The sequence below is a fragment of the Alosa sapidissima genome, chromosome 11, assembly GCF_018492685.1.
Source record: "Alosa sapidissima isolate fAloSap1 chromosome 11, fAloSap1.pri, whole genome shotgun sequence".
Taxonomy (NCBI): domain Eukaryota; kingdom Metazoa; phylum Chordata; class Actinopteri; order Clupeiformes; family Clupeidae; genus Alosa; species Alosa sapidissima.
The window spans coordinates 4,705,345-4,718,608 of NC_055967.1; the positions used below are offsets into that span (position 1 = coordinate 4,705,345).

The following is a 13,264-nucleotide window of genomic DNA, read 5'->3' on the forward strand; positions in this document are numbered from 1 at the left end:
GGTAATCTTTTCTACTTCAGTGTTTTCTCTTCAGTTTCGAACTTTGGCCATAAATTCTCCACTGGATGGCAGTAGTTATTCAAGGTTTTGTGAGAAATCAAGTCCAGCCCTCGAGGAGGTACTGGGGCAGTGAAAAGCATAATTCTGATGGGAGTGAACCCAATGCGCAGCTTATTATTAGATCTCATTACATTTGGCTGTGTTGGAGCACTCCTGCCCTGTTCACTGACCCCTGAGTTCTCTTCACAGCCGGTGACGCCTGGCCCCATGGCCAAGCACCCAGCTGGATTATTTGCTACGGTGCTGTGCAAAATTCAAGTGCGCATTCAAACAATTCCAACTGCTTCTGGTTGCCTTCATTACTCAGTAGGGGACATGCTAGTCAGACTTTTACAGAGGGATAAGAATGATCTAAAATACGACGATACGTTTTTACATGATTTCAACTTTTTTACACTCATTTATGTTAAATAGTGTAATATGAAAGGATTTACTAAGTATGCAGTTCTGATCTTGAACATGATGACATTGTGTTGCTGCAGAAAGATATATAAGGCACCAACACGCTTTTTAAAACAAATCCCCTAAAAGACGAGAGGAGCCATTGGAAATGAAGGCGAGGCTGGGGCGAGGAGGGAGAGATTTGTCGGTTCAGCAGCTCTGGGACCGATTGAGGAACCCAAGTTCCTCTGCGATCAATTATTCACCAGTCTGACGTGCGGTCATGACGGCACTACAAAACACAGCCGAGAAGGCCAGGCAGAAGCCCTAAGACTGCAGGGAGCCCTTCTGAAAAAGCACCACAAAAGAACGCTATTTTCAGAGCCTGGTCTTTTAACATTTTCGTGTGTGTGTGAGTACCGGTATGCCTTTGGAGCCCAGCATCAAAAGTGTATGACTGAAATGCCAGGGGGCACTTTTCATGTTTGATATTTTTTTTTAACTCCATAGAAGGGCTGGGCAAATTTACTCTCATATAGTCATTGTTATGCTGTACTGAGTAAGTGTGTGTGTGTGTGTGTGTGTGTGTGTGTGTGTGGTGTGTGTGTGTGTGTAAGTGCATGTGCATGCCGTGTGACAAATTCTTCTGACAAGGATGGAGGCGCTGAAAGTGAGAAAGACTACTTGTTATCATGCAGCTCCTCTGCCCCTCCCTCCCCACTGGAGTCAGAATTGGCTTCTGTAGCCATCAGGTACATTGCTGGCTTCATTCCTCTCTGACTGTCAGAGGAGAGCCCCTTGCTCAACAAACATGGATGTTATCTAGCTATGGCGAAGATGAAGTGTGGCGTCTGCGCATTTTGTCCTGTATTGAGGTCTCGCCCGGTGCGTATAGTCTCCAAAAACGTAATACTCAAGTGAAGAAAGAGGAGATCGCACACAGGGGCTGAGTAGTTCCAAAAGTGTATTTTAAAAGCGGAAAAACCAATTACAGGCCACATACAGGTCTCTCATTTTCTCTATTTTTCCTTTCTCACTCTTCTCCTCACACACACTCCATCTCTTGCTCTATATCTTGCTTTCTCCATTATTTGTACTTCTTTCTCTCCTTTCATCTCTACTCAGTCTCTTCTGATTCTGTCCGTTTCTCTCTCTCTCTCTGAACAAGCACAAACATGGCTCGTCTCTCCACAAGCACCAAAGACGGCTCTCTCCATTAGAGAGGGGGAATTGATTGGCGAACACATTTATCCGACCTGCACCTCTCGGCGGCTCAGATTGCCTCTCAAGCACTCTGACGGCTCTCCTCATCTGTTCTGTGCTGTGCATCACATACAAAAGCGCAACGCTCTCTCTCTCTGTCTCTCTCTCTATTTCTCTCTCTCCCTGTCTCTCCCTTCTGTTGCCTTTCAAGGTCAATTTAATATGCACTTATTTGTTCTGTTTATTATGACCGCCGCGCAGCGAAGCGGCGATCATATAGGTTTAGTCAGATTTTTTTTTTTTTTTTTTTTTTTTCGCATGCCCAAATTTCCGTCAATGAGTCCCGGGACACTGAAAGACCGGGGTACACGAAACTTGGTGGGCATGTAACCCCACATGGATAGCATGGAACCATCATTTTTCGTTTTGATCTGTAGCCCCCCCGCTGGACTGGACCCCCCGAAAGGAGGGTAGGGCAGACACAGTTTTCTGTGAATATCTCGAAAACCGTAGGGTTTAGGAGGACCTTTTTTTTTTTGTATGTTGATCTCAAGGGGCCATGTCAACCCATTCCATAACCACTCATTTCATGTATAGCGCCACCTAGTTAAACACAAAAAAGTAAAAATGAGGTGTTGTAATTGAAGGTATCTGTGACCTAACATAGTCAAAACTGCACAAAATTGGAAGTGTAGGATCATTATGACACCCTCTGTATGCACGCCAAGTTTCGTGGAATTCCGTTCATGGGGGGCCACACAATAAATTAATTTATGTTACTATACACCAACTGGCCTGTAGGTGGCCGGAGACAGTTTTCTGTGAATATCTCGAGAACCGTAGGGCCTAGGAGGTCCACCTTTTTTATGTATGTTGGTCTTAAGGGGGCATGTCAACCCATCCCATTACCACTTATTTCATGTATAGCGCCACCTAGTTAAAAATTAAAAAGCAAAAAATTTGGTGTTTTCATCACAATATCTCTGGCTGACAAGGTCAAAACTGCACGAAATTAAAAGTGTAGGATCATTATGACACCCTCCGAATGCATGCCAAGTTTTTAGTACTTTCGTTCATGGGGGGCCTTACAATAAAATAATTTATGTGTACATTTAGTGACGTACACCAACAAGGATTCCCGGGACACTGAAAGACCGGGGTACACGAAACTTGGTGGGCATGTACCCCCACATGGATAGCATGGAACCGTCATTCTTCGTTTTGATCTGTAGCCCCCCCCCCGCTGGACTGGACCCCCCGAAAGGAGGGTAGGGCAGACACAGTTCTCTGTGAATATCTTGAGAACTGTAGGGCCTAGGATGACCAATTTTTTCCGTATGTTTGCCTCCAGGGGTCATGTTAACCCATTCCATGTGCACACATGTGCATAAACAGATACACACGCACACACATACATTTACAGTAATCATACGTATGACACATACTCACACAGTAGACATATGTACGCATGCATGCACATGCACAAACACACATACGCAGGCAAACACACAAGCACACACATACACACACACACACACACACCCACACACATAAACATAAATTTGTACACGCACACATGCACACAATTCAAGAATTTTTCCCGTCATCTACTCCCTGAATTTTTGGTCATTGATACCCGGGACACCGAACCACCGGGGTACATGAAATTTGGTGGGTATGTAGCCCCACTAGACTTTTACGGAAAAATTTCATTTCGTCCCCGGGGACCACCACCACCCCCCCTCGTGCTGGGCCCCCTAAACCGCAAAAAAAAAACAGTTTTTCCTAAATAACTACCTGAACCGTGGCACTGAGGATGAAGAATCTTTTATGGTATGTTGGTCTCAAGGGCCCACATCAACCTGGCTCATAATCACTCATTTGTGATTTGCACCCCCACCCCCCGGTAAAAAATGAAAATGCAATATTATTCTGCTTTAATCGCCCCTATCTTCAGTTAAGATGTTCAGAACTGCACCAAATTTTATGTGTATGATTGACCTGGCATTCTCTGGGGGTATGCCAAGTTTCGTAGAATTTCATCCATGGGGGGGTCTAAAAAAATTAGGTTATGTGTACATTTAGTGACTGTACACTCATTGGCCTGTAAATGGCGGTGCACACATATACACATGCACACACACAGGCACCCACATACTATCGGTATTAGAACGGCCGATACATAATTACAAATTCAGTAGGATTAAAAGAAAGCCAAAATAAATATTCATCATCATCATCATGGCTGCATTTTCAGTATTGGCGAGAAGTAGTCGTTTGTCCACTAGATGGCGCATCGTTGCAGTGAGACGTAATTTTGTTGGAAGTTAAAAGTGGGTTGGAAAAAACAATGGACGCTTCCTACAAGGACTGTAATTTACCGCAGCGAACATCTAATAAGGATAGGACGATGTTCACATGAAGTGTAATTCCCATTTCTTCTTGAAGCCGAAATAAATCTGAGGATGTTTATCGGACATGCTTGGTTTTTACTGCAGGTACGTTAATCTTGTAATATCAATAAGGACCTAGGTAATGTTACCGTTAGCGTTGGTTGAGTGATGGAGGCATTTGATTGATTGCATTTGTAGAAAACTATAAATGCGGTTATACCAAGCAAATGTATAGCAGCACTGTTTGTATCTTTCGACTGTCATTTATTGCACGTGCTACAAAATCATTCTGTGCAATGGAAGATTTACCAACGTTACACCGGTCTGATACAGTTTTGCCTATACGTTAGACCGGCACATCCGGGAACTTGACTCGTGACAAACGTTCCCGCCCCTTTCGGGGGGAAAACAAACAACCCCTCTCATTAACTCCAACGCAAATTAGGGTCAATAAACGTAATTCGTACAGAAATCGCAGGAGTAAATAATAACAAAAAATACCACAAATCAATATGACCACTCAATACATAACCACTTTGCGGGTCGTTGACCATGAAAGATACCTACAAAAGCTTAATTCAATTAATATAAAAACATGTCCCTTCAGTCTCCCGAGTACAAAGTGCAACAACCCCACTCAGTGACCAGAAGTGCCATACGGTCTTCTCTTCTTATGGCTTGTAGCCATAATTTTCTTCTGTCAGGATTTATTTTGAGGACATGGTAGGCAAAAGAAACTCAGGGAGGGGTTCTTAGCTGTGTGGTTGGTACATGTCTACCGGTTCACTCTGGCTTGTTCTGAGGGAATGTTTTCCCCTCAAAAGGGGCATGGCGCAAACAACCTGCTCTGTGTGACGCGGGTCCGGTTGTAAGTATACATGCGTGAGACTGAGACGCCTGTTTATTTTGTTTTAAGTGCGTGCAGGGTGTGAGAGGGGAATCGATGTGCTTTGATTACAGCTTGGTAGTTGTAGTCTGTGAAATTAAAAAGCACGTGTGTGTGAAGTATCCAAACAATGACACCTTCATTTCATTATGGCTGCTTTAGCAAAACACCTTAAGCTACTGTGTAGTGGGTCCCATTTAGAAGTGGCTACTTCATTCGCGCTTTCTTTGACTCATGGAGCTGCGTGAATGTTATTACAACTTTTCGCCACGATATGGCAGTTTAAGTCCGCTTGATACTGTAAGGCGTAAGCCATTGATTTCCAAAGGAGATTTTATTTGTGTCGCCAGCATAGCCTATTGACAATTTATGTTGTAAATAGGCCTACCTTATAATCCTACCTGTAGCTTATGGAAGCTAACAGCTTTCTATTAGGATCTAGTTTGTTAGTTACCGTTTTGTCATAACTCCCTGATGCATTTTTGCATTTAGAATAGCCAGAGCGTGTATATCTCAATCGGAAAATTAAACAATATCGGGTGCCTATGGACTAGGCTGGGTGAACCCAGCCTGATCTGCCCGCTATTTATTTTTTGATTTCTTAAAAGATTGAGCTTGGTCTGATGAAAGCCAGACTAGCCATGGACCTCAGTTAAACAATGCAAGGGAACATGAATCAGCCTATATTTGCACGAACAATAACGGACAAAAGCTCTTCAACTTTGGCCCGTTAAAATGTGTATGAACAGTCTAGCGACGGATTTCATCAAGGCCCATTTGGACATGTCAGTTATTTGCACCACTGGTTAGATGTAAAACAGCATTTCGTTTCAGACTAGGCTACTGTTACTTAATTTGTGCATTAACAATAACGTTTCAGACTACTGTTACTTAATTTGTGCATTGACAATAAAGTATTACATGAACTAAAGATGACTAAAATCTTATGTAGAAGAAGAAACATTCACAAAAAATCCATCCATCCAAAAATGACCTTTGTTTTTGATAGCTGTTGAAAACGGCATGGAACTGACAGAGATGTTTTTGTTTATAAATACATAAAAAATAAATAAATAACATTATGCTGATACCTTTTGCTTTTCCCAAATACAATGTAGCCTACAGGTGTAAGTGACCTTTCATCAATCCAGTTGCAATGGATGAACTGTGATGAACTGCCCTACTTGTGATTGTTTAGAGATTTTAAAGGTTTTATAACAATGCTACATCTTCTTTGGCTATTCTACAATCTATTCACCTTTTCAGCACCAGTAGGCTACTTTCTGTGCAGCCGCACATACACACTCAGGCATGCCAAACAAGCATACACAAAAGTTTCAAGAGTGGGGGATGGAGTAAAATATGGAGACAAATTGAAGTGTGATTTATTTTCGCAGAACGGATGTACAGGACTGAGCGGCGGTCATATTTTGTACCGCTATGCGGTACATCTAGTTGTTCTCTGAGTTGTTCGGAAGCCTTTGAATGGAGGTTGGGCATCTTTTTTCTTAATATTCATAGGAGGCGGCTTTGTGCTGTTTGGAGGCCCACTGACACAAGCAGGTATGTCTCATCATATTGATCCTCCCCCTCTCCACACTTTGAAAACTGAAATAACATCACTTTAGAGGCCCTACATTCAAATCAAACCACGAGTATCCATGAATATTAAATCGTCTGTCCTGGCAGAGGACAATGTTTGGGAATACAGAAGGACAGACAAACGTGTGGAATGGAATTTATGGAATGCACATGTCTGTCTATGGTCTTGTTTACGTTAAGACGGATTAATAGAAATACGCGTATTTGAGGTGAAAACGATCTCTGTCCACTTTCCCAGCAAGGGGCGGCTTTCATGCCGTTAATCTTGACAGGACAGTGGAGAGAGTGACAGGAAGCGAGTGGGACAGGGCAATCACCCGGGCTGGACTCAAACCCGGGTCTGCATGGACATGTGGATCCGAATATGATACGGGCGCTGTAGCCAGTTATACCACAGCGTCCCCCACACATTATCATGTTTACATCATTTTTCAAAAGTTTTGCCGTTGTTTGGAAGTTGTCAGAGGCACTCACTGGAAGCAGTCTCTTTGGGTGGAGACATTCTTCAGGTACTGCTTCAGGGCCTCACAGAACTCCCCGAGCTGCTTCTGAGACACGGTCATCTCCTGACGTATCAGGAAGAGGCACTGGGAGAGGGAGACAGACAAAGAGAGAGAACAAAACAATTATATCTCCATTAAACTTGCATTTGGCTTGGTGAGTGTCCCACTCGATGGTGCTGAACTGAACTCAATGAGGCATCTGCATGGCACTTAATGGGAAAGCCACGGGAGAGTGTACACGCAACCGTCCATTCACACAGGCCCCAGGCCCAGCTCTGCTCCAGTGTGTCTACTGTGTCCTCCCTGAGCAGGCCCAGCCAGCTATCTGCCTCGCCTTCCCATGAGCACACTGACAGCCAGCTTTGGGATGTGCCACAGCACCACTCACCATTAGCCTGTGCCAGGGTTTACAAAGGGAAACTGATTACTGTCATCTCCACTTTTCACTGAAACACTGAAATATGTCCATTTTTTACCTCTAACTGTTTTAAACTCGTACTTTGGCCTGTAGTCTGGCATTTCTTTCAGATAATTACACCCTTTTCAAATGGTGTGTCACAGCAAATGGCTAGTCTGCTTTAAATTGGTATGTGGTGTCATCTAGATCCACTATGCACAGAGAAAAAATCTGCATCTGCCCTGCTGTTATTACTGAAATTACAATATCTAACCTGATTAAGGTATTCAATGCAGAGGAGCCGTTCTTTTCCTTGTAAATTATGCGCCATTATAAGCACATTGCCCTCTGCTAGGGAACGTTTTAATGTTAGATTCAATTCCTTGCATTGACATGAAGGTCATGCTTATGGTTTGGGGCTACCAGCAATCAAGAGAAATATAAAATTGCAATTAAATGTTGTCATGGCCGGGAACAGTATGGGGGTACTATCAAGGGGATATTTATAATACACCCATTTTACAAGCACTCCAATCAACTGATAGGCTGCTGCTCATTATTTTGTAATGACTACTGTTTAATGTAATGATAGGATGTCATGTTAACTGCTGCTAATAATATCAGTGGCGGTTTTCCACATCTCATCAACTGTTTAACTGTGACTGATGTGTTCCATTGGGGAATGAGGAGTAGAAACAGCAATACAAAAACAAAAACAAAAGGATGCCATTTGGAGTAGATGCCTGCCTGGCTGCCTGACAGTGCCATTAGCAACCACAACTTCCTCACTCTTCCAGGCTGCGGCGGTAACCGCGAGAGACCCGCTAATAAACCCCAAACTCAATCAGCAGCGGCGGCGCTACCCAACACGCCCCAAATGGAATCAGCCGCCACACAGCGGCCCGTCTGTCCCATTAAGCCAGCCCACCTACAACCCAATCAGCGCTGTTGTGTTTCCCCATTCGCTTCTCAGAGAGAAAAGGAGACACACTGCCAATGAGGGGAAACATCACGAGCCAATCACCTTTGACTGTTCCCAGTCAGGCGTCAGGTGTGGAGTCCCTGTAGGCCTACATGTCGTATGTGATGAGACGAAACACCATCCAAAAGAGGAAATTGCAGAACTGATCATATCTGCTTCGTTTTCATTTTGTTACTTAGCACTAGGTGCATGGAGGACTTTCATTTGGCCCCATGTTTAAAAAAAAGTTGAAATTAAAATAGATGAAAGTTCTCCTGGGTATTAGAGCTGGCTCTGTAAGCACGCAATATCCATTCATTGACTTTTTATTTCTGGGGTAATCTCTGGAAATGAAGAATGAGCATCGGAATGGTGCTAGCAAGTGATAGCAGTGAGATATTTGTGGAGTGGCGCTGTGTGCCGGCATATTCTATATATTATTAAAATATTCAGAGCTCTTGAAAAAGGCTCTGGTTTTGTGCAAGCATTTTCCTGTGGGAAATAAGGGTGAACGTGTGGTTATGAAATTCTAATGCTGCCTTCAAATCAGTTGCTTATGTAATGTAATTAAAATGTTTGTGGATAATGTATCAGTACTGTAAGCTTTGTCACCCAGGGGCTTACATATCTTCACCAACTGTGTGTGTGTATGAGCAGGAGAGAGAAAATGAGTGAGAGAGAGAAAGAAGGAAAGAAAGAAATGGAGAGAAAGAGGGAGAGAACAGTGTCTGACTACTGTATATGTAATTCTGTGTTTATATCTTTGTGAGACTTATGGGTGTGTATGACCGAGAGAGAGAGAGAGAGAGAGTAACAGTGAGGGGGGGAAACATGAGAGAGAGTATAAGAGAGACAGTGAGGGGAGATGTGCCTATACATCTCAGCAGGAGACCAATTAATGAACCCCAATAGAATTCTACTGTGCACTGCTGTCTTCCCTCTCCATTATGCATTAGATGAGACACACACACACACACACACACACACACACACACAGTCTTTCTCTTACACACATACCTGAGCACTAAGCAACACTGCACAATGCAGAATTAAACAGAAAACTGTGCTTGTTGAGAAACCATTTAGTTGACATCTGAGAATGTGACTGTGTGTGTGTGTGTGTGTGTGTGTGTGTGCACATGCGTCCGTGCGTGCGTGAGTGTGTGTGTGTGTGTGTGTGTGTGTGTGTGTGTGTGTGTGTGTGTGTGTGCGTGTGTGCGTGTGTGTGCGCGTGTGTGTGTATTTCTGTACAAGAGACTATAGAGTGAAAAACACTGACATGAAGCCTAACAGGGAAACAGCTGAAATTCACCGTTACTATAGAAACAGGGGAGTACACCCCCTTCCCCACTTGCACATCTACAGAACTGTCTCTTCAACTCCGACCCCCACCGCCTACACACACAATGCTTATACATGCACACACACACACATCTCCAGAAATCCATCTCCTTGTCACAGGACCACTAAATAAGTAATTTCCCCTTCAAGGCGTCTGCATAATATTTACATCTACCGCTTAACAAGGATTAAAAGCTCTGTATCTTTGCAAGTCAACGGGACAACTGTGCAGTGAATGCAGATGGAGGATTCCTACAGTCCGTCCCCTCCTGAGACTCTTCTCCTCTCCTCGGCCTCATCCTCTCTCCCAGCCCTGCCCTCAGAAGGAGCCAGGGAAGCTCTTACACATGTACATGCTTCTGACTGCCCTCTTCACAGCTGCTCTGCTGCCCTCTTGCTCTCTCCCCTTCTGTTCTTCCTTTATTTTTCTTTCCCTCCCTCCCTTCATCTTTCTCTTTGTACATTTTTCATCAGCTCACCCTAGTTTTTTTGTTTTTTTTTTGCCTGAGGTAGCTGTAATTCAGAGGGCCTGATCCACAGCAGTTGACATAAGTCATTTCTGCCCGTCAGAAACAAGAGCACACGGCTTGTAGAGTAGAGATGCTTAAACAACTATAGACACTGATGTTTTGGAAAGCTACCATAGTGTCAAATGATGCAAACATCATGGCACAGCACACACTTGTTAAAGGGCTGACTGTACAAGACGGATGGCCTCTGTGTAAGTGCATCGCCCATGTGAGAGACCAAGTGACACGGCTTGTTGACTCTCTGGCAGAGCAGTATACGTAGTGACTCAATGCTTATCTCAGGAATTTTGGATTGACTAACTGCTGAAATAAATGTTTCCTTATAGGGAGTCTAAGAGGAGGATATGAGAGAAGTGTACTGACGAGATGAGGTGGAGGATGAGATGGTGGTACATGGTATGTCAATGGTACCTCGGAGGTTCCTCAACACATGAGGTATATTCTATTATTCCATATCCAATATCATTCAAGCAAAGGTGTGATTTCATGGACAAATCCATGTAAGGACATTAGTATAAACTACATTAATATCTCAGTTCATGTTTATAAGATGGTATGAGAGTTTACTTTTACCATTATCAATGGGAATATGATATGGATTTGTAAGACTGTAAACTATACTGTATATATACTGTAAACGACATTATTTATGCAGCTATGCTACTGCCACAATTGAACAGATATGATTCACCCTTGAAGACACAGAATAATTTACCCAAATGCATACATTACACGCTGCCATGGAGGAGCATTGGCAGAGCTGACACAGTAATGGCAGCTTGCACCTTGTAATTAAAGAGTACTAAAGGCCCATTCAAGTCCTCAAGCTACTAATCAGACCCCCACATCTAGCAGCCATCTTTGACCTGGCTAATGAAGGCCACACAATGAACGATATTCCAAGAGCACTTAAACATTTGCTCTGGAGGGATTCATTCACACAGCACATCGACAGTAACATGATATTATCAGCATCAGCATCTAATCATCGCTTCTGTTTGAATACTGTTATAATCACATGTGTAACATTTTCTTAACACAATAACGCCCGTAAAGCTGATCTGAGGCTCCCTGAAGTGGTGACAAACATACAAGGGAAATATTGGACTCGGAGCTGATTAAATATGTTATGTGCACCCCAGGCTGCTGAAGGGAGGTCTTGCATAACAGAGCTAAGACGTATCAGCGTTGTCTGCCGGTTCAGATAGAGAGCTCAAACGTCCCACTCCGAAGTGGCCCAGGCACTCAATAATCGACCCCTGTTGGAGGGGTCAATCTTTGCTTTCCTTTAATAAGAGCATCTATCCAGCTTGCTTTCAAATGCGACCTCAATTCATTCAGTACATGTGACAGCGTGTGTACACAAATGTGTGTGCACACACATACACACAAGGAAACGCGCATCCATACACATGCACACATACACACACACACACACACACACACACACACACACACACACACACACACACACACATACAGACACAGAGACTTGAGTGTCAATCAGATTTGTCACAGGGGCAGGTGAAACCCGCTGTAATCTCATCTGTAAGCTGTGAGTGGCATCCTCACAAGCCGACAAGGATTGATGATAAGAAAGGGACTGATTCAATTTTCAGCTGTGATCCCTCAAGCATCCACAAGCCACGCGTCTAAGCATCTAATGAAAAAAAAGAAAGAAAAAGGGGAAAAAAAGAAAGAAAGAATCAGGGGGATGGGGAAGAAATATGCCCAGCAGTGACCTGAGGGGTTTCTGGGCAGGTCTGGGCTGTGCAGGAGAGGCCCAAGCCCAGGATGCGAGAAGGGCAGGCAGGCCCATGTATATTTCATCAAGCCCACTCCAGCTACGCTGCACTGTCCCCGGCTGACCTGCTAGTCTTCCATCTTCCTCTTAGCGCTGCTCTGACATTTCAGCACGCCCCCGCTCAGCTGCACACACACACACACACACACACACACACACACACACAAACACACACACACACAGTCACATAAGAGGCTGACAAATAGTGTTCAAGGTTGTTTATGCGCTGCATAAAATCAAAAATCAAAAAACCCTGGCTGCATGCTGGTGCTGTTTGTGTAGCAGTAGCCACCATTGTCTACACCCATTCATTTAGCCTGTACTCTTAGCCATAGCGACCTACAGTGCAGGTATTGTGCATATCTTCTCAATCTGATCAGTTACTGTACACTGAAGCCCAGACTTTGGTGTTGTCAACACTCTGCCTTATCAGCTGAGATACAGCAACATATTGGTAAGTGGATCCAGATATTTTGTTTTCCTCTGGGAAAGTCACTGTGCATAAATTCGATAAGAGGATAAAGAGATAAAAAAAAGCACATTTACCTCAGATTCTGTCATCTGACATGACTTCCCTGAGGAGACTCTCTGGGTTCTCAGAGAGCTGCTGAGTCTACAGTGGACTTCCCCTGATCCAGGTCAGGCTTATTACTGTGTGCTGATACAATCCGAATGCTTCAGCTTTGTCCTGTTTCTGGACAGATGCATCTTTCTTGTGCTACACTCACTTTCGGGCATCAGAGGTCTAACACTAGTCACACGCAGTGTTAGAACTTTTGTCATGTTTACACACACCACCTGGGTCATGACAGGGACATGGCATTCTCACTTAGCTGGACGTCAGAACTTTAACATTGGCCACCTAAATGCGCGCTCAATCACAAACAAAACGGCCTTAATAAACAATCTGATAATTGACAAAAAATGTGACCTGTTTTGTCTCTCAGAGACCTGGCAACAACCCGGTGACTGCATTAATCTAAACCTGCTGACCCCCTCTGGCTACTGCAACATATCCAAACCCAGATCTGGAGGGAGAGGGGGCGGGTTGGCTTTAGTGTACCGCTCAGATCTGACTATTAAAGAACTTAGGCCATTTGAAGTGACATCCTTTGAATATATTGCTGTGAAGGTTGTACCACTTTTACTATTGCTAATCTACTGCCCCCCAAAACCATCTGCAAACTTTCTGTCTGAATTGAA

At 43.8% G+C, this 13,264-nt stretch overlaps 1 protein-coding gene across 2 annotated transcripts in view; it reads right to left on the reverse strand.

Moving 5' to 3' along the window:
• necab2 (N-terminal EF-hand calcium binding protein 2) overlaps positions 1–13,264 on the reverse strand; it is a 77,142-nt gene that overhangs the window by 4,560 nt on the left and 59,318 nt on the right. For both annotated transcript variants that reach the window (XM_042108815.1, XM_042108814.1), the window contains one exon: positions 7,000–7,112. In XM_042108815.1, the coding sequence (XP_041964749.1) occupies positions 7,000–7,112 (113 nt within the window). The remainder of the gene's footprint in view (positions 1–6,999; positions 7,113–13,264) is intronic.